At 34.4% G+C, this 22,992-nt stretch overlaps 1 protein-coding gene across 1 annotated transcript; it reads left to right on the plus strand.

Moving 5' to 3' along the window:
* The first annotated feature begins 8,000 nt into the window (after positions 1-8,000).
* Positions 8,001-19,032, plus strand: LOC107766522 (uncharacterized). Its single transcript, XM_016585318.2, has 15 exons — positions 8,001-8,327; positions 9,328-9,416; positions 10,137-10,203; positions 10,326-10,441; positions 13,029-13,095; positions 13,183-13,231; positions 13,341-13,426; positions 13,565-13,830; positions 13,940-13,995; positions 15,280-15,365; positions 16,069-16,161; positions 16,794-17,127; positions 17,398-17,948; positions 18,265-18,487; positions 18,568-19,032. The coding sequence occupies exons 1-15, from the start codon at positions 8,115-8,117 to the stop codon at positions 18,810-18,812; spliced, it is 2,541 nt and encodes an 846-aa protein (XP_016440804.2). The 5' UTR covers positions 8,001-8,114; the 3' UTR covers positions 18,813-19,032.
* Positions 19,033-22,992: the final 3,960 nt, after the last annotated feature.

The raw sequence follows: 22,992 nt of genomic DNA on the forward strand, positions 1-22,992 counted from the left end.
TAGTGGGGGATAAAACATTAAGTAGTGGGATTAAAAGGGGGGTTGAGTGGGAAGATAGTGAGTTTTATGTTTAAAAAAATGCTGAAAGATGGGGATAAATAGAGGGACTTGATCAGATTTTAGGGAAGGAGACATAGAAAAAAAAAGAGAACTGAAGATTAAAGAGAGAGAAAGAAAAATTCCGAAAAATATTAAGACTTTCAAAAAAAGAAAAAAAATACAAAATAAAAAAAGGCTGGAAATTAAAAGAGAGAGTAGTATACACCTGATAAATATTCTGATATACGGGTTCAGAAATTTAGGGTTAAATATTAATTAGTCTTTCAAATCTGAAAAGATTCCCTTGGCTTCTGTCCGTTGTTTGTTGTCGGTGTTTCTGGATTTTTTATCTTGATTTTCAAATCTGTCACTGGGATTTTCTGTTGACTGGATTGCTGGTTATTATTGTTGTTGTTGTATTACGTACTACGTTGCTGACTTTCTTCTTCTTATATTGGCAATACCAGGTACACAACTGTAATTTTGGCATTTTGTAAGCTGAATGAAGAATGGAATGTTAAATTTCTAATTTAGTTTTTTTTTTGTTTTTTTTTTAATTGTATTTAGGTTATTTCATATATTATTATTCTGTGAATCGCCGTCGATTTGCATAACTAGACATATTGTAGCGATGTATTAAATAATGCTTTGCTTTAACCTGATTATTAGGTAGTATATATTTAAGCATGTTCATTACTGATTAAACTGTCTAATAATTAAAATGAGAAGAAAATAACGTAAAAATGGCTTTATTAAATCAGTTTGGCAAAACTAATTAAGTTCACTATTCATAAGGGTTTTAGTATCGCCAACATTAAGTTAATCGAAATCATGTAGCTAAATTTAGTTAAAACATGAATTTAAATTAATTTTGCGAATCAAGTATTAGGACATGATTTGAATTAAAACAAGGTTAGTTAAGGTTAAATTAATTAAATTTTAGAAATACGCATTAGTAATCAAGATTGTTTCTAATTTTCAGTAGTTGTAAATAATTAATTTCAATAGCTCAAGTCATCTAACAATATGATTTTAATCCGGTTATGGGATAATTAGTTTCTTTTAAAAAAAAATTATTTGACAATTCCATATTGTATTTATAATTATAATTTTAGTAATATTACTTTCCGTTAATACTTGTTTTAAACTAGTATTTAATATGTTATTTTTAAGTATGTAGAGATAGATTTTATATTTGTAGACAAACTTAATAATAATAATAATAAATGTAGTCATTTTAAGATATTCATAAAATAAAGGAGGATTTCGCTAAAAAAAATAAAAAAATATAAACAATACAAAAATTTGCAGGGTCCTCCAATCTTATTTATTTTTTTTTAAAAAAAACTTAGATTCTGGGATGGGCGGTTTAGTAAATTTCATGGTCCTACCTAAAAGTATAACAACGCGTAGTTTTTAGGCGCGTATTTAATAAGGGTATTTTCTTAAATATGGGTGTGCATTTATGTAACCCAAATCCCAATCTTGGCGGAGTCAAAATGCGTCAACAAATCACGTGTACACTGGTTGTGACGTGATTCGAGATACGTTTTCACGACGTTGCAATTCTTGTATAAAATAATAATAATAATAATAATAATAATAATAATAATAATAATAATAATAATAATAATGATAAAAGCGGGTCAAAGTTAAATTCGCATATAAGTTCTTAATTGTTAAAAAAATCAGATAAATAAGCCGACCGTGCTAGAACCACGGAATCCGGGAATGCCTAACACCTTCTCTCGGGTTAACAGAATTCCTTATCCGGATTTCTGATTCGCGGACTGTTAAACAGAGTCATTCTTTCCTCTATTCGGGATTCAACCGGTGACTTGGGACACCATAAATCTTCCCAGTGGCGACTCTGAAATAAATAAACAAATCCCGTTTCGATTGCCCTTTAATTGGAAAAAACTCCTTCACCCCTCGCATGGCGGAAAAAGGAGGTGTGACAATGACCACAGGTAAGAACCTGATAATAGTTGAAGTATGCCAGTGCCACTACTGACGGCTCTTAGAAAACAAGGCTCATTCTCTTTTTCTTTTTTCCCTCTTTTCTTTTTAACAGCTTTTCAGGAGAGCAACTTGAAGAGTGCAATGTTAATCAATAGCGCATACGGAAAGTACCTTGCCACGCCATATGACTTTGGTGCAGGAGTAGCAACTATGTCTGGACCACTGAAACCAGGTTTGGTTTATGAGACCGAGATCACAGACTACCTGCAATTCCTCTGCTCTACAGGCTATAACATATCGACAATAAAACTCATCTCAAAGACACTTCCAAACAATTTTTCATGCCCCACCAACTCAAGTGCTGAATCAGTCTCCAATATGAACTACCCATCGATGGCCATTTCTATATCCACTGAAGAAGAAACCAAACAAGTTACCAGAACTCTAACTAACATTGGTGAAGAAGAAGAAGCAGTATATACAGCTAGAATAACAGCACCAGATGCATTAAGAGTCCGAGTGACTCCAAAAACGTTGAAATTTACAAGTCGAGTGAAGAAACTGAGCTATCAAGTGACTTTCAAAGCTACATCTTCAGAGAGAGAACTGTTTGGATTAATTACATGGACCAATGGTTGGTATAAGGTTCGAAGTCCATTTGTTGTAACGTCACCTTTTAATTCCAAATTGCTTGTAACTTTTTATGCCAATGGATCCATTAAAAAGAAGTGTTCATTTCTTGGTCCGTACAATACTTGTTCTCTAGCAACAACTCGTAAAAATGCCATGATAGACAATTCAGCTATCTAAAGGGCAGCTTGGTGCACTAAGCTCTTGATGGAAAAAAATAATATTTTTAATATCTCAAAAAGAAATATTTAAATTAATGTCTATGTTCATTCCTTGATATAATATTAATTGCTCTTTATTATACAAATTACTCTTATTGTTTGTAACAGATTGTACAATACAATTTTGAAATAATAAAACTGATTTTGAATACCTATATATATGTATATATAAGACTTGTAGACATTTTCTAGCCTTAAATGGTTTTATGTTTTGTTTATTAAAGTTTTGTTATTAAAGCCTTAATGGCCTTTTGGATGTTATTCAGTCAATAATAAACTGACTGACTATTTAGTAACTGACTATTTAGTCTTTGTATTGATGTTTCAAAACATATTAATTCTCAAATGAAAACGTCTGTTTCTTTGTAACAGTCATTTTACTTTGAAAAAGCCATTATGGCTTGCACGTTCCCAATCAGAGAGTCCATTTGTTTTGGGGTATATATATTTTTGTTTTCATCTTCTAAAGTGCGTGCAAAAAGTTAAAAACTTTTTTCCCTTTTCTTTTTGTGCTGGGTTTTCCTCTTATAAGTTTTTGTTGTTTTTGCTCTTAGTTATACTAGACGAGTTTTTTGAATCTTGGGGATACGCATAAAATTATTTATCTCGGTGTGGGCGAAATATCCTCAAGAACAGTGTCTTTGACACGCCTCAAGCTAAACCTTTTATTCTCCATAATCACCCAATTTTTTCCAACAGCTCTCACTATGTACGAGGTCCGGAGAAAATCCGGACCACAATGGTCTATTGTACACAACCTTACTCTGCATTTCTGCAAGAGATTGTTTCCACTTTGCTATGTATCTTTGATGCATTCATCCAGATAAATCACGATCAACTTAAGATTGTAACAGCCCTAATTTTTTTTTAAAGTTGTTTTTAGAAAATATGGGAAGACCTTTTAAGAGCTGCAATCACCAAAAAGTGAGAAAATTGTAAGTCGATTATAAAGGGAAACATTTTCATAACAGCTGAAAAGTCAGTAAAACAGTCACAAAAATTTATGAATACAGTCAAAATAATACCTTCTCCGTCCCAAAAAAGAATGACAGTGTCAAATAAGAGAATCGAATCATTCTAATTGCCCGGGGGAAACAGGACGCCGATTCTTTTATTTTACAAAAATAAATAAATAAATATCTTAGAACTACACAAAAAATACTGTACGTCACAATCTTTTTTATAAAAAAAGTATTTGCATTTGCTGTTAAAGAAACAAAACTTGACTCTCTAAATAATTATGATGTCATAAAAAGAGAGAGAGAGAGTAACAATTTACTCCATTTTCCCCTTTTTTATAACACGTCACTTCTCCTCTTGTTAGTTTGTGCCAAACAAGATTGACACCTATCTGTATATGAAAATTTTGTCATCTTAACATTTCTAGTTAACACTTAATGGCTAGACATGAGCATCGCTCGATATTAAAATCACATATTTTTATATTTAAAATGTATATGTGTTAAATTATTTATTATTTTTAAATTTCGTATTCAGTAGGTTGTTATTTAGATATTAGCCAGTAATTATTTTGTTCTAAAATTCTAAACTAAAAAACTTAACTTTCAGAACATTTTTGTCCTGAAATATTGAATTGAAGAAGTGAAATTCAAGATGTACCGGCTAATTTCTAAATAGCAACCCTTTAGAGTAGCTATCTGGTGTCATTTCTACCAATTAAACAAGGAAGAATTACACAATAGATCACTTCATAAGGTGACCTTGCAATATTTTAGCTCAGATACAAGTTTGCAAATGTGTAGCCAAATATCAATAAACTCATATCCGATTTTTTTTCTTTTCTTTTGATTCTCTAGATCTTCCAGCGTAAAAGATCCTTGAGTTTCCATTCTCCTTTTTTCCTCAAGTTTATACATACCTATCCCATCTACAAAAATGCAAAAATAGACGCGAGAAACCTAAAATCTCTTCTTCTTCAATGCTAATTTTGTTAAATTTTAAACATGATTTTGTGAGAAATTTTGAGTGGGTATTGTTTGAACTTATTAGAAATAATCTAAGTAGGTTGTATACAAAGTTTGAAGTCATTTGATGGAGTTTTGAACTACTTTTATACAAAGACATAATAATGTATATAGTTGTATAAAAGTGTATAAAGATGTATAAGCACTGTAAGAAAATATTAGTGATACATATGTATGTACGTGTAGAAGAAAGAAGAATATGTGAGAAATTTATCAAATACATGTAAATAATGTATTATTGTATATGAGAGTTATTTATACACTATTATATACTATTTATACAATTTTATACATTATTATACATGTGAATCCTATCAATGGAGCTTCACATGTTCTTCTTCTTTCTTGGGGATCTTCTAAAATTTAACTCAAATCAAACTTAAATCTACTCCAAGTCACTTCAAATTTAAGTTTTGGACTTCTCTTGATGATTCCAATCAATTGAAAAAACACCCAATGCAAACAACTAACAAATCAAAAAACGCAATTTATGAAATTGAAGCTTTGAAACACCTTTAATGGTGACTTCTATTTTCCAAGCTTATAATCAACCACTGGAATTCGAATTACACGTGGAATGAGGATAAGACCGAGACCATATCACTACTTTCTTTCTAGTTTGGTGATCCAACAACCTACCAAGTGAATCTCTTTAGTGCAAACACAGTTATGTCCACTCCATTGCAGGAAGTAATCTTCATATGACTCCAAAAAACTAATTCTTTTATGTATTATTTTTTCTTCTTCATCCAAATAGTGATTATCGGCTTTGAATTTGGAGGAGCATTGATGGAGAATAATAATGATAGAGAAAGTTTGCGATAGTTGGGACACGAGGAGAAGAAGAACTGAGGAAAAAAAAGAAATTAAAAGAAGTGGGCTAATGGGTAAAAAGTGATTCTCACATTATCAAATGTGGACCTTTTTTTGATGGGCTATTGAGTCAAGTGATAAGGAGTGTAATTCTCCCATTAAACAATAGAAAAATTGGTATCCTATAACAACACATAACATAACTTGGCAATTTGTTAGCCTTATATTAGGTTTGGCAAAGATAGCCCTAAACAATTGGCATTATATAGCCACATCTTAAAAAAACTACTCTCTTTTATATTCTTTCTAAAAAAAAAAACTACACGCTTATTTTGGCTTCCCCCTCCCCCTCTTTCTCTCCTTATATTTTTCTTCTATCTCTTCTCTTTTGCTCTCATAGTTTAGCAAAATTATTGCAAATTATGCAAAAAAAAATCAGTGGGATAAAAAGGTAAGGTTGATCTCATATCAGAAAAAATCAGAAGCAAAAACTAAGAGAGAAAAAGTATATTTTAACTTTATTTTTCTTCTCTCTTCTTTTTTTTTCCGTTAGATTAAATGAGTGGGTGTGATTGAAATTGGTTGAAAATATCTAAACGAGGCTATGTACAAAATTTGAGCAAGATTAGCAAAAACTAAAAGAGAAAAAATATATTTCAACTTTGTTTTTCTTCTCTCTTCCTTTTTTTGGTTGGATTACATGAGTGGGTGTGATTGAAATTGGTTGAAAATACCTAAACGAGGCTATATACAAAATTTGAGCAAGATTAGAAGTGATTTAGACTAGTTTAAGGTAAAAAAATCAGACCTAAAAATCCAACTACGATATGTGTATATAACGCTGTATATCGGGTACATCAGTGTATATCACACACCGGTTTTTAAGGATGTATGTGTATATCACTTTGTATATAGTGTATACAGCACAATTCTTTTATGGAAGCCCGTGTATATCGCATTGTATATCGTATATATAACACAAATTTTCATGGATATACATAGATACACATAATATACATGAGACATCACTGATGTACATAGAGACAATTTTGGTATATACTTGTCCGATGTGCTATACAATGTGATATACAAATAATACATTATTTTTATTGTGATATACATTGATATAAAGACATCAATAACTATATATATAATTTTATATTATTTATATACAAAGAATGAAAATAAAATTTTATTATACATGTTGACATATACAAAGAAGGAAAATAAAGTTGTGATATACATATTATTATTGTGATATACATTTATTGGCTATTTGATGCTAATATCTATAACTAGGGTTATTTTCTGCCAATTATATAGGTATGTTGTTATACCATGCTAAAACGTTAAAATAGCACGGTCTAGCCAGTTTTCGGACTAGTCATTCAAAAATAGCCAGCGTTTGCCAAGTCATTGAAAAATAGCTATTATTTTGCTGCAATAGAGACCAGTCCAACATAATATACTGGAGTTCGGTGCACCTGTGTATGAACTTCCAGCATATTATGCCGGACCAGTATACTTTACTGGCTCCAGTATAATATACTGGAGACTGGAGCCCCGGTGCTCCAAACTCCAGTATATTATGCTGGACCAGTATATTATACTGGAACTCCAGTATATTATGCTGGAGTATTTCCGAATTTTGAATAGTATTTTTGTTTAGATTTATCTTTACATGAAAAAGTGGCTAAATTTCGATTACTTTTGAAACTGTGACTATTTTTGAATGACCACTTGTAAATCTGACTATTTTTGAATTTCTCCCGGCCAAAACCACTAAACAATAAGAGTAGGTCCTTCAATTTGGTTAAAATAGCACGGTCTAGCCAATTTTTGGACTGGTCATTCAAAAATAGTCAGTGTTTACGAAGTCAATAAAAAATAGTCACTATTTTGCTGCAGTAGAGACTGATCCAGCATAATATATTGGAGTTCGGTGTACCTATGTATGAACTTTCAGCATATTATGCTGGACCGGTATACTTTGCTGGCTCCAGTATAATATACTGGAGACTGGAGCACCGGTGCTCCAAACTCCATTATATTATGCTGAACTGGTATATTATACTGGAACTCGAGTTATTATGCTGGAGTATTTTTCCGAATTTTAAACAGCGTTTTTATTCAGATTTATCTTTACATGAAAAGTGACTAAATTTTGATTACTTTTGAAACTGTGACTATTTTTGAATAACCACTTGTAAAACTGGCTATTTTTGAATTTCTCCCCTCAATTTGTATCCTTGGAAATTATTGGGCCTTGACAAAGTTGGATGTTTCTTCAAATTGGGCTTTTGATCAGCCCAATCATTTTAAAACCCATCCTAAACCTTCTTCAGCAGTTTCTGTTACTCCCACTCTGCTTTCCCTTTGCCACCATCTCAGATTCTCAAATTCTGAGAGGGATCTTTCACCATTCGAACTTGCAGCAGTTAATTAGGAAAAACTAAAGAGCAAAATGGGTTTCAGAGGAAGAAAGTCAAGAACTCAGAGAAAGCACTTCGTTCAAAGCAGAGAAAACAACTGGAAAAGTAGCAACAAAAATGGTGATTCTGATGAGCAGCAACAAAATGCTGCCATCACTGATAATAATAAGAATAATAGAGAAAACAGTAACCCTACTTGGCAACGATTCGCCACCCAAAACCTTGCCTTTGATGAATATTATAAGGTATACTGTCTTATTCCGAATTTTATCAGACTGTATTTAACTTGACTAGAAGTTAAAATGTTAATTTGCCTTTTATTTTTATTTAATTTTTTATAATGGTGGTGTTTGGGCCAGCTTGCACATAGGCAGATGAGAGTAATTTTTTTTTATTAGTGAACATGAAAGAAAATAATGAAGTATTGGTGGAAAACTTAAGTTCAATAGAATATGAAGAAAACACCATATCAAAGTTTGAAATTTGGATAATTTAATGAATTTGAATCCTTGAAAGTTGTGGAATTTGTGTAGAGATAGATGGGTTTTAAACATTTTGAGACATCCAAAATGGATAGATTGTCATTTATTATTATTGTCTTTTTGGTGAGGAAGACGGTATAATAAATCTAAATTAGTATCACTACATGCATGATGCTTCTTTGAGCATGGAAATTGCTTAGACAAGCCAAAATATTACAAGTACCAGGAAAAATTGTTGGTTGGTAGGCAGAGAGGCGGATCCAGGATTAAACTCTATGGGTTCATTTTATTTTTTAAGCTACGGGTTCATATCTACTAGATGTTGCAAATTTAGCGAATTTTTTACACATAAATTTATGCTCTGTGTTGAAAGGTATGAGTTCAATTGAACCCGTCTCTATAATGCTACATCCGCCCCTGGTTGGGCAGGCAAAATAGACATGGGAGGGTAAGCTAGGTAGAAGTATTTGTAACATCTTCTCTTCAGTCCCTCTTTTGCAAGTAGATCAGCTATAGCATTCTGTTCCCGGATCTGCAAACATGTAAAATAGCAGTATATATTGGAGAGTTAGTATATAGCAAATTAGTAATTTCAGTTAAGTCAGTGTCCGCTTCCAATGGAAAAATTATCATTTAAATTAGTGTAATATCGTATAAATTGGAATGGAAGAGTAATTTATTTGTTTATTTGGTTTTCATATACATGAAATGGTATATACAGATATATGGAGTTGGGTGATATAGTATGTGCATATCTGTGTAGGAGCAAGAGATTGTGCCACCAGAAGAGTGGAATACTTTTGTGGACTGTCTTCGAAGTCCGTTGCCTGCTGCTTTCAGGATCAATTCAAGGTCTCTGTCTCTTTTTGTTATCATTCGATAACTTTTCTGTTTAACAGCTAATCAGTTATGCAAATAGTTTAGTAACATAGCAAAGATTGTATAAATGTCCTTCATCATAGAAATCTAATTTCTACATTAAGAAGTGTAATTTAGAAGGTCTCATGTCTTCACGCTTTCTCTCAACTTTTTTTTCCCATTTCCTTTATTCTCAATTCCAATTTGTAATATTAGAAACTGAGTTTGTCTCTTCTGTTGGAAGTAGTTGATTATATATATTTTTTCTTTCCTCTTATTATGCATATTTGGATTTTTAGCAAGACTGGACTTTATATCCTTTCACGTGGACTGAGGCTAACTCTTCTATGTGTTACAAAAAAAATGTACAAAAACTGATGTAAACTATGAATTTTGTTGTACACTTTTGAGCAACTGTCTATCATGTGAAAAGTTTTCAATTTTTTTGTACTTCTCACTTGTTCAACAACTTTATGCTGTTTGTGTTCCGGATGGTTTACATTAGTTACTGCAATAGTAGTATATGCCCATATTTCCTGTTTATTTGCAAATCAACCTTGTTCAGAGTAACAGTAGACTGAATCAACTGCAAGTAGCATATTCCTATTTGGAAGTGAAAACCAAATAAACTTGCATATAGTGAAATATTCACATTTCTCTAAGTGGCTTCAAAGAAATGAACTAAATTGAGCTAATTTCTTTGTTAATTTGCAGTAGCCAATGCTACTTGGAAATTCGATCCAAGGTGGAGAATGATTTTGTGAAGTCTCTACAGGAAGAGGTTCATCAACTGATTATGCTTAATTAATCTTACTGAATTATTAAATTTCTGCAGTATGTATGCAGCTCTTAGCTTAAAACCCTGCTATTCACTAATATTCCTAAAACTGTTTTGTGATTCAGGGGACAGATGGGAGTGAGGTTGAGGCAATAAGGCCATTACCCTGGTATCCGGAGAATCTTGCCTGGCAGTCAAATTTTTCTCGCCAGCAGTTGAGGAAAAACCAAATACTTGGGAGGTTAGAGATGCAGTCTCTGCTTATGCTATAACTTTTGAATAGTGTAAACTAATTGCATCGACCAGAAAAAGATGTTAAGTTAGAAAGCCGTATGATCGGTGGTAACTATCTTGTACGGTTCAGGGGGTAATCGGCGTACTCCGATCAGTGGGAGGAATCTTGGGGGGGATCTTTGGCTCTGTCGAACATACATGGTAGCTTTTTTACGATGTCAAGTCATGGACTACTTTCTTTAGCCTTTTTTCTATGTGTTGGTGTTCTATATGACCTCCATAAGACTCGACTTGTTAGATATTACAGAGGTTCAGTGAGCACCATAACGAATCTCTCTACCATTTTCTTCTCTTCCACTTTGGCCAATATGAGTTCACCCGGTACTAGCAACTTTATCGGGGAATTTCTCATCTTAGTAGGAGCTTTCCAAAGAAATAGCTTAGCAGCCACATTAGCAGCGCTTGGGATGATTTTAGGCGCGGCCTATCCCTTTGGCTATATATTCGTACAATTTCTGGGAATTTAAAACCCGATTTGCTCCATAAATTCTCCGATCATACCTAAGTCTGTTGCAAATAATAATAAATATGATTTTTTTTGGAAAAGACACTATAAGTTTTCAATACCTTGTTATGAGCCAATTCTTTTCAATACATCAATATCAGTTCAGATTGTTGTTGACACTGCTGCTAAGCTCGAGGCGGAGATAGGTTTGCTATTTGAGTTTCCGTAGTTTCTTTTTCTTCTGCGGTATCACATGTAGGACTGGGAAGAAATATCTACTTTTTCCTTTTTCTCTGAGTGAAGCATCTGTGTAGTTTGTTTTTTAATTTTTTTTTTCTTCAAATTTTTGTTTTATTTTTCAAGTGAGTCACATATAACTTTCTATTGTATAATTTTTGATAAGTTCCCCCATATGATTGTGACATGCATATAATTGAGTTGTAAGATGGTTATGACCAATGTTGTGAAGAGCGTCAACCCCCATTTCGCTTAAAGCGAGAAGCGAAACGCTCGCTTTTTTGAAGTGAAGCGGAATTTAAAAAAAAATAAGAGGAAGGGTAATATACCATTCTGTTAAAAACTGGGAAGCATTAAAACAATGAAAGAAGAATTGGGCAGCATTTCAGCGAAGAGGAGAAGACTTAGAAAAAAGAACCGAAGGTAAAAAAACAAAATCGTCAGCATTTCGCCGCTATTTGGTCGCTGAAACAGTGAAAGAAAAAGAAGAAGAAGAAGGAAGAAATCATCACATACCTGTTGCTGCTGAATCTCTGTTGAAGTTGTAAAGGGAACCCTAGTCGCTGTTGCTGCTGGTCGTGTTTTACTAAAGAACGCTGAACACCTTTAATTAAATAGGCTGGCAGCTATTTAAAACAAAGAAGCGCACGCTTCGCTCGATTCGCTTCGCTTCATCGCTTCTCGCTTTTTAGTGGGAAGCGCACACTTTTGTCTACCTGAGTCGCTTCATATAGCAGAAACAGGTAAGGGGTCGCTTCGCTTCGCTTCTCTCTTTAAGCGAGGAAGCGAGCACTTTTCACAACCCTGGTTATGACATATTTTTGATAAGTAATTACGACATTATTATCGCGAGGGAACGGGCCAAAGATACCATGAACTATTCGAAGTAGGACAACTTTGCCCTCCGTTTCGTTGTTGGCACAAAAATGCCCTCGCCTTTAGTCAACTAGCTAAAAAATGCCCTCCCCCACCAGCCAAGTAGCTCAACATACCCTTCCCCCTAACGGTTACTCAAGAACAAGGGGAAAAGGGCCAGTTTTTCCCTTGAACTATTCAAAATGTTGGGACTATAATGCTAACATATCCATAAGATGAGACCCGTACACTCGGAGGTCCTTATCGAAAAAACATAACCAAACCATCACATGTGACATTCTCTCTATCTTTTTCTCTATATTTGCTACTATCACCTTTTGAAGAATGCAATCGTTGCTCTTTACACACATTTTACAGTTCTGTTCTGGATGTGCTTTGCATCAACATTTCATCAGTGCTGGGTTTTTTTATTACCAATTGGTTGGGGTCAAGGTTAACTGCTATCGGTAATAGTCACATTTGATCCAGTATTTGATAGAAGTCTCTTAGGTGTTGATTAGAGATTGCTACATTTTACTTATAAAAGAAAGATTTGGTTAGAGATTTGCATGAGAGTATGCGTGCAAGTGTGAGATTTAGAGAAAATCTTAAATCTTTAGTTTTAGAGAGTCCTTAATTTGTCCTCAAAGAGAGACTATTGAATGGTGGAATGAACGGTTCCCATGGATCAGAACGGATTCGAATAGTCGGCTTCAACTTATATGGGATTGAGACATGGTTGTCGTATAATTATGTTCAAATGAGAAAAAAAAATGCACATCTCACATAGAAAATTTTATATCTAGAAGTCCATGTGTTCCCCTTTCTGGATATCAAAAATCTAATACCCTTCCTAGTAATTCTCCCCACCTCAATCGAAAATTGTGCAATTCTTTTTCCTGGAATCTGTGGACATTCAAGAAATTTACGGAATATAATTGAAGACAACTTTTGGTTGTCTCTGGTATTGATTTTTGTCATCACACAAAACATTCAGGTTCCATGAGTTCTTGAAGCTACAAAATGAAATTGGTAACATTACGAGACAGGAGGCTGTCAGCATGGTGGGCCAACTGTTGCTATGCTGATTTGTTTGGTATATACAGGTTACGATTGTGCCCTTTATTTATCTTGTGACTGCTTTGACTCAGGTTCCTCCTCTGTTCCTGGATGTACGACCCGATGATTTCGTTCTTGACAGTAAGCTATTCTTTAATCCTCTGTGTCTGAGTTCATTTTGCATCTCTTCATTAATATATGGATATCAAACTGGATAAATAGAAGCTTTACTTTTCCTTTCATCGTGCAGTGTGTGCAGCTCCTGGTTCAAAAACATTTCAGTTACTTGAAATGATACACCACTCAGCTGAACCTGGATCATTACCTGGTGGAATGGTCTCCTTCTTTCCTCATTTTTTTCTCTTAAAATCATTGATTTCTATGCAACTCTGTCTGTAGCTCTTTCACCTATTGTTGTTGAGACGCATCATTGTAACATATTTTTAGTTCTCTTTGAAATGCCTCGTTATATAGGTCTTAGCGAATGATGCTGATGTTCAAAGGTGTAATCTTCTCATCCACCAAACAAAGAGAATGTCCACTGCCAACTTGATAGTCACGAATCATGAAGCACAGCACTTTCCTAGCTGTCATTTGAATAGAAGTTATGCAAAAGGTTCTGAGCCTCGAGAAGCAAAGGGACTTGATATTGATCAACTTCTATTTGATCGTGTCTTGTGTGATGTTCCATGTAGTGGTGATGGCACTTTACGCAAGGCTCCTGATATATGGAGGAGATGGTAGTTATTTATGAACTACTACAGTCATTTTCACTCTCAGTTTGTATTCTACAATCAATAAAATTGTCTTCTGTTCCCTCCTAACCCCCTCTATTTTTCTTTTGTACAGGAATGCAGGAATGGGTAATGGTCTACATGGGCTACAGATTCAGATAGCAATGCGAGGTTCATTGTACTCTCTCTCTCTCTCTCTCTCTCTCTTAATCGTACGTTATTGTTCTAACTCAAACAAGCTGAATGTCACTGACCTATCATAGATAAGAATGAGTTTGTTGGCTATTTCAAAGATTTATTATTATGAGTGTAACACACAAATGATAAGATAAGATAAGGTCGTGTGCGATGATTTAAACATGTCCTATGTTGACCTTCAGGCTTTGTGGTCCATAGATATGAAAATATGATAATTGAAGGTAATAAAAGGGATGAGGTAAACCTAAAATCATAAAGAGGGAAGTTGTCTCAAAGTTTTAAAATCTCTCGAAATCATAGTCTTATCTAAGAACAGAACATCATGGAAGTAAAGGATGCATATATGCGATTCCTACAAGTTGGGACTAAACTAATTATCCATGCAGATGCAGGGATAAGTGTGAGATTTCGAGAACCCCTGATGGCCTTAAAATGCAAATTATTTAGTATTGGAAATTTGGAATGAAATGGATCCGAATAGAGTCGTATAGATGATTTCATATAGGCACCCCGACTTATTTGGAAGTGAAGCTTAATTGATTGATTGAATGACATTGCCTCTATCACATACTATGTGTACATTTCTATGTTGGAAAGAAGATCAATAGTAGTGGAGTAAATTTTATACTTTGTCTCACAAAGACGAAGTAATAGTGGTAGTTGTTATCTCATCCCAGCAACTCTAACATGTGTTAAGGCATGTGGGTGCCTTTATTTATATAGCCAAATATCTTGTTCCTCCCCTTGTGAAAGAGGTCCTAACTAATGGAGCCCAGTAGCGGTCTAAGGTTAGGAACCACTGTCATGACCTGAATTTACAAACTGCTTTTATGCCACAGTTGCACCAAACAAATAAAGAAAGGATTTTTTCATGCACATCAAAGAGATTGCATAAACAGGCTATTTTATATGCTTGATTAAAATTCAAAAGATTCGGCTTCCTAAGTAAACATAGAAAGGAAAAGATTCTAGTTGCCCTAACAAGATGGATTAGAAGACCACAAAAGCATGAGATGAATTTTATGTCTTTCAAGAAGCAACATCAGTTAAAATATAATTTAGTTGCTCGGATTGCTGTGGAACCCTGGCTATATTTTCCCTGGTAGGGATGTTTATTCTTTGAGCAATATAGAAGAGAGAAGCTTAAGTCTTTAGGAGAAGTTTCTCGAAGAGTCTGAGCTTTGGAGAGATGCTAGTAACTAGAACGACATGAAAGGTTGCTGAACTGACACATGGTTGTTCGTACATATATTTCAGGTATGTCTTTGCTTAAAGTTGGCGGAAGGATGGTTTATTCAACTTGCTCAATGAATCCCATTGAGAATGAGGCTGTGGTTGCAGAGGTAATTTTCAGAAAGAGTTCATCACTTATTAATTACAATTCTGTTAACTGTGTAGCTTTTTGTCACGCAATGAAAATTTTGCTCACTTTTTGCTTCCCAGAAAGTCACTGAGTGATACTACCAAAAGTAGAAGGAACAAGAAAAGAAAATTATTGAATACTGATCTTGCTCGATTAGGATAGGGTGGAAGAGCGGAGAAAGGAATCCCTCAGTTAGCTCTTCAGTCATTGCAATGGCTGCAAATTTTTATCTGATTTTCTTTTTTAAAGAGCTCCCTTTTATTCTCTCCCCCTGTAACCGACATGTTTGTCTGACCTGTTCTAGTTCTAACTTATATCAACAAAAGCAGTGCAGGTATTCCTTCTCTTTGATTTGTTTCTATGTTTTCCTTTGCTACGTCAACTATGATACCCCATTAATATAAAGGACAAAATTGTAATTAATTTTTGTTATGGATTTCATGGAAATTACTTTGATTTCTCTCTTCAATGTTGCAGAAAACTGTAAAAATAGTAGCCGCTTGTGCAGCCTCTGTCCTAGTATTACAACCATTCCAAATAATTACTTTTTTCTGCTGGTGTCATAATCATCATAATTCTCCTGAATGGCACAGAGATAACAATATTGACATTGCATTGCGACTTTGTAAATTCTAAGTCCACCTTTTCTTCTCATAAAACCTGGTTGTTCTCTTGTTTCTCAGATTTTGAGGAGGTGTGGGGGATCTGTTGAACTCGTTGATGTCTCCGGTGAACTCCCTCAGCTTGTTAGAAGGCCAGGTCTAAAAAAATGGAAGGTTTGTGGTAAAATTTGTTGGTGCTCATTTGCGATCTTTTTCCAGTATGATGTTTGGAGATGACAGATTTTGTCTAACTTGCTTTGCATGATGTTAGGACATTGACTGTCTATGTTAAGTTGTAATAGAAACTAAAATGGTGAAGGGAGTATTACTGAGAGATTTGCCTATCTTGCACAGGGATATTGCTTTTCGGTTTTGCCAATGTTAGCATGGTTGTGGGATTCATGTCAAATCAAGTTCAGATGCTATAAGACTATATCTGGAGTGGGCATACCCTTTCAATGAGAGATTAATTGTGAGACCTAATGTTAACTACTTAAAATTTACTATCATATTCACATGTATGAAAAATACAACTAGATAGGCATTTTTGTGCAAGGTGAAGTTGGGGCGGACAAGAAACCAAATCAATTTAATGTTTGCACAAGGTAGTTCTTCACCTACTATTGTAACCTTTACCAAGGTGCTGCATAGGTTACCTCCTTTTGCTTTATTATGTGTTCCATCTTCCATGTAGTGTATTCTCTAGTAGCCTTAGTTTCAGTCAGTTTCCTTAAATTCTAGTATCCATCCTTTAAACATGCTGCTTCATTGAGTTTGATTTACTATTCATTCTTCTGTGCATGCAGGTTAAAGATAAAGGAATGTGGTTGACTTCTTACAAAGAAGTCTGTAATTCTCGAAGAGCTGCAGTTGTTCCTGGAATGTTCCCCTCTGGCAATGTCTATGTGGATGCACCTGAGCATGGCGATGATGCTAGTAGAAGTCAATTGCCTGACAATGGGAGTAATAGTAACTCTCAGAATGGTATTGGGGTGCTGCAGGATCCTACAACTCCAACTACAATCTTGGATGAGGAAGCTTCAAGTCTACCATTGGAACGTTGTGTGAGGATAGTGCCACATGATCAGAACACTGGAGCCTTCTTTATTGCTGTCTTTCACAAGATTTCTCCTTTGCCAGGTGAGTTTAAACGCCAACTATTTGTCAGAAGTAGAAAATTGGGGCATTTAACATTTAATATGCATGATATGGCTTAGTTCTGATAGAACATTTGCACAGCTTAATCTTCTTTTGTGGTCTGGTTGTGCTTGTGCACAAGTGATGGAATGTTGTCATTTTCAAGGATATTAGGCGCAGGAGCACACACTCTTGATAATAATACAGTTTTCTATCTTACTTTTGAGCTGTACTTTGTGTAAATATTGAGGTTCTGCTCTTTATGATTTGCAGTCATACAGAAGAAGCCTTTCGGTCAGCCAGGGAAGACAACTTCCAGAGGCAATTTCCAAGCACAAACGTTTACTGAGGTCAAAGATATAAATGCTGATGAAGTTGAGCAAGTGGATTCCGTAGATAACCGGATATCTGAAGTGACTATGGATGATGATGATATACTTGAAAATGGAAAGGATGAAGCTCCACCGGATACTGACCCCAGTAAAATAGTGGACGAAAAGAGGCCGGAGCAGATTGAACCTCCCAGTGATGGAAGATCTGACCCTGAGTTGGTTACAGGGAAAAGAAAGTTACAAATGCAAGGAAAATGGAAAGGGATTGACCCAGTAATATTTTACCAGGAGGAGGTAGTGGTGGATCAGATAAAGGCTTTTTACGGCATCAAAGAATCCTTTCCATTCAAAGGTCATTTGATTGTAAGGAATGTCGATATCAACCATGTGAAGAGAGTTTATTATGTATCTAAATCTGTGAAAGAAGTTCTTGATCTCAATTTTTTAGCTGGGCAGCAGCTCAAGATAGCTGCCGTTGGGCTCAAGATGTTTGTAAGTTGCTCAAAATTGACACTTGAAATTTATATTCTTGTGACTCATCTCATACTGTAGTTTCGTGGTCATGTGTTTGAATGTCCATCATTAACAGTTTCTCTTAGTAAAGAACTTAGCAACCTGCACCTTTCCCCCTCCCTTTTCTCTGAGAAAGGAAAGGAGGTACAGGACAAAGCAAGTCTGCTAAGCCCTCTTAAAGAAGTATCAGCAAAATACAAAAGCACCATTCCGATGACCTTTTTGTCCTCTTTTCCTGTGACTTTTTTCTATTGTACTATTCAGGTGACTTCCTGTCTTGTCTCCCATGTTGCAGGAGCGGCAAAAATCGAAAGATGCCGGTGCATTCCGCATAACATCTGAAGGGTTGCCACTGCTGTTGCCACATATAACCAAACAGATACTGTATGCATCTCCTGTAGATTTCAAACATCTTTTGCAGCACAAAAGCCTTAAATTTGGTGATTTTGAGGACGCTAAATTTCGGGAAAACGCTTCAAAGCTGCAGTTTGGCTGTTGTGTGGTGGTTCTGAACAAAGGTTAGATGTGATCTGGTATCTTCATTTTAGCAGACACGCTTGGTTTGTTCTCGCATAACTTTGCTTTGTATTTCTTTCAGATAATAAGACCTTGTCAGAACCTCAAGTGGATGCATCAACTATCGCTATAGGATGCTGGAGAGGGCGGAATAGTATCACAGTGATGGTGACTGAACTTGATATCCAAGAACTCCTACAGAGGATGTTGATGTATATGGAGGAGAATGCAGATAACAAGCCATTGACTGATGAGGCAGATAAAATAGTTAAAGCACATGAAGCTGAATTTAATATATTGAAAAACAATGAGACAAATCATAGGTAAACTAACAATATTGGAAGCTGTTATATGTGTACCATTACAGGGAAATTTGTGAGATGTTGCTCTGCTTATTTGTTGGTTTATTCTGTTTAGGCATTTTTTACAACTCTAGATTTCAGATGAAAATGGAAAGAAGGATCCTCTTTGTAGTCTTACTGTTATGTATCGTAATCAAAATGTTGAGGAACCAACTTATTAACTTTTGTTGGATGACAAAATCAAATCTCAGTCAATGGTGGAATATGAAATATTATGGGCTAATGAGTTGGATCTTAATAATTAGTTTTCGAGAAAGGTTTTAATGGCAACTGGACTTCTCCTTCTCTGGAAGTCTAATGGTTTGGGAGACGTTGATTCTCTGGATATTCTATCTTCCCTTTTCGGGGCAAGTGCACAGATAGTCATTCTCAGGATGTTATTTAGAATTAGCCAATACTTATTTTGTCCTGAAATTTTAAACTAAAAATCTTAACTTTAGAATAATTCAGAACATTTTTTTCCTGAAAATTTGAATTGAAAAATTGAAATTCAGAACACACTTGGCTAATTTTTAAATAGCGGGCTACTTGGTGTCATTTCTACTCCCTTTTCTTTCAGACAACCAGTCTTTAGTTATAAATAATAATCTAGGAGCGTATGATTTGTACGTACATCTCAAATTCTCAACATATTTTATGTGTTGTTTAATAATTTAAGTACAAAAAAATCTCAAAGGAGTGTATATAGCATACTTCAAATAATTCTGGGACTTAAATGACGTTTATAAAAAAAAAGGGAACTTCCTAGTAGTATTTTAACTTTTTAAAATTCATTTAGCTATAGTTAATAAGATAAACAAGATTTAAATAGATTGATCAGATAATACAATAGGGTGAGAGGTCCGAAGAGGCAGAAGTTACAATATGCAGGGAAAATACTCAGAAGTTGTCACGAATACAAGAATTACAGGAAAAGAGTGATTTTTTTTTTTACTAACTTTAAAACTTAAAAAATAAAAATAAAAATATGCCCTTTTCTTGTTGCACGAATTGCAATTAAAAGAGTTAGCATAACTTACAAACATTATTTACTTACATAGTGTTAGAACATTATCAGGATAAACTTACAAATTGTTTGAACCACGTATCAAATCTCGTATATACAGCATCATGACCAAATTGATCCACGAAGTGACTGTCACACATCAAATATTTTTAGTAGTTGCATCGAGATGTAATCACTATAAATTTTATATTTTGATAACTAATAAATCAATACTTACTTGAGAAATGGTACAACTTGGGGATAATTTAGCAACACATGAAGTGTAGCTGACTTGTACTCCATATCACTCAAACTTCTCTTTCTAACATCCTTAGAACATCGGCCTGGTTGATTGAATATGGACATTGGCGGATATAATGGATCATTCACACATTCGACCGTGTGTCTATTGGGCCTATTCCTAGAACATGGTACGTTACTCTCAAAATAATAAGAATAAAAATGTGCAGTTTCCTTTGCAAGATAAGATTCACATATATATCCTTCAATCCTATTCCTCTGCTTAACAAATTATTTGCATTTGCCAATTGTCCTACATAATGTCATGTTAGCCATAGATCCTTCAAATAAAATAGAAAATTACATCAAACTTATAATATTATCTCTCAAAGGGATACATCCATCTGCATTGAATAGGCCCTCCAAGTCGTGCCTTGTGTACAAGGTGGATTGGAAGGTGTTCCATCACATCAAAAAAACCACATGAAAATATCTTTTCCATCTTACTAGAAGTTACATGAATGTTCTGATCTATCCGGAGTAGGTTTTCTTCCCTTAATGTAGTAGAACACAAGTCTTTGAAAAACAAACTAATCTCTGTGATGGGTTTCCAAATTCTTTTAGGCAAACCGCAAAATGCAATAGGCACTAAGGTCTCCATGAAAACATGACAATCATGACTTTTCAAATGGCTCAACTTCCCTACCTCCATATCTACTTTTTTTCCAAGATTCGACGCATAACCCTCAAGCATCTTCAATTTCGTAACCCAATCACAAATTTGCCGTCTTTCCTCCAAAGTGAATGTGTAACTTAATTTGGGCTTGAACACCTTACCATTGTTTGTTGTCTGCAAGTATAATTCAGGCCATCTGCAATATTCTTGTAAGTCCATTCTAGCCTTCTGGTTAGCCTTTGTCTTACCTTTAACATCTATCACTGTGTTGAACAAATTATCAAAATAATTTTTCTCAATATGCATGAGATCAAGGTTGTGACGGAGAAGATTATCCTTCCAATAAGGCAACTCCCAAAATATACTCTGTTTCGTCCAATTATGAGTAACACCATATCGTGGGAATCTATAAGGGGGAGTTTCAGTAACTTTACTGAAATTCTGGACCCTCTCCCAAATTTCCTCACCTGAAAGTATCGGAGGTGGAGAATCATATTCCATTTTATTCTTTTTGAATGTATTTTCATCCTTCTAAACTCATGATCATGAGGCAAGAATTGACGATGACAATCAAACCATGATTGCTTTCGGCCATGTTTCAAAGTGAACACTTTACTATTTTCTATGCAGTAAGGACAAGCTAGCTTCCCAGCAGTCATCTACCCAGACAACATTCCATACGTAGGAAAATCGTTAATAGTCCACATTAAATTAGCACGTAAATTGAAATTCTTTCGGGACGGGCTAAGAGCCCATTTGGATTAGCTGATTATAAAGAGTTGATAAGCTTGAAGTGATGAAAAATATTTTAAGTGCTGAAACTAATTTTTAAATAAGCATTTACGCATTTGGATAGACATGTTAAAACTGATAATAAGTATTAGATATATTTGGTAGAAAAATATTGATAAGCTGTTCTACTATTTAAATGACTAAAATACCCTTAAAAAGTTTACAAAAAATTATAAATTAAAAAGTTTCTTTATAAAGAAAATGATGAACAACGAATATAGAATGAAGGAAAAAGTTAAGAAATTTATTTTGGAAAAAAAGATTTTGTGTCAGTAATAGTAGCTATACGTTCAAGATGCAGAAGAATATTTTTATGAACGTACTTGGATTGAGTTTAAATTTGGAATTTTTACATTCCTATGCCATATCGGAAACTATATTACCCTCAATGTTTAAGGTTTGATATAATTACATTTAGTATACCTAATTATCAATGCTATACCATAAGGTGTTTTAACTGTACATTAATTGTACCATATATCACTCCTAAATTAATGGTACCGTATATTCCTCCAATCCCCCCTCCCCCCACGTTTCTCTCTCCCAAACCCACACCCTCACCCATGTATCACCCCACACCTACGTTTCAAACCATTATTCCCTCTGCTAAAACCAGAGAAACATATGTAACCCCCTACCATTAACGTCCAAAATCAAGTTTTTTCTTCTACAACTAGTCAAAATTGAAGTCAAATCTTCAAAGTTCATACACATATTTACCTTCAGCTTCAAAATTTCTCAATGAAGAAGAACAAACCTTCAAAGCACAGCCCTAAAAAAGCTCTAGAAGCTGATATACCTTCTTTCGATTTGGGTGTATTATCACCACATTCACCCAAGAAGCAAGGGAAATCTGCACATGCAATTGTAGATATGAAGCATAGTCTTTCACCGCGTCAAATCAGGGCTGAAGCTAGAACTAAACAGAAACATGATTTCGATGCTGGAGAATCTTTGAAGCCAATCAAACAAGCGGATAGGAAACGAAAAGAGATAGTGTTCGATGATGATTTTGTAGAAGATGTGCCTATCAGTAAACCTGGAAAGAAAGAGAAGGTGGCTCCCAGTGCAAAAACTCTCAAAAAGAAGAAAAATTCGAAAAAGCCCGTAGTGTTAAATCTCCTAAAAATGTTCAAAAACAGTCATTGGTGAAGGTAAGAATTTAGTAATTTCTTCACTAGTTATTTCGCTTGTTTTAGTTGTTAAAAATCTACATAATCTGTGTTGTTTTTGCTTTGTAGATTTTTTGTAGAAATATTGTATATAAATTGCAAATGTATCTATATTTTTTAAGTACTGAATTAATGTGCGATTATTTGTCTTAATTTTGAAGATTAATTGTAGATTTGTTGATATGTTTAAAATTGTTGATATTTTGTATATTTTTGAAGTTATTTTGTAGATAAAATGCAAATGTATCTATGTTTTTTAATCACTGTATTAATGTTAGAT

This window comes from Nicotiana tabacum, chromosome 11 (genome assembly GCF_000715075.1).
Source record: "Nicotiana tabacum cultivar K326 chromosome 11, ASM71507v2, whole genome shotgun sequence".
Lineage (NCBI taxonomy): Eukaryota > Viridiplantae > Streptophyta > Magnoliopsida > Solanales > Solanaceae > Nicotiana > Nicotiana tabacum.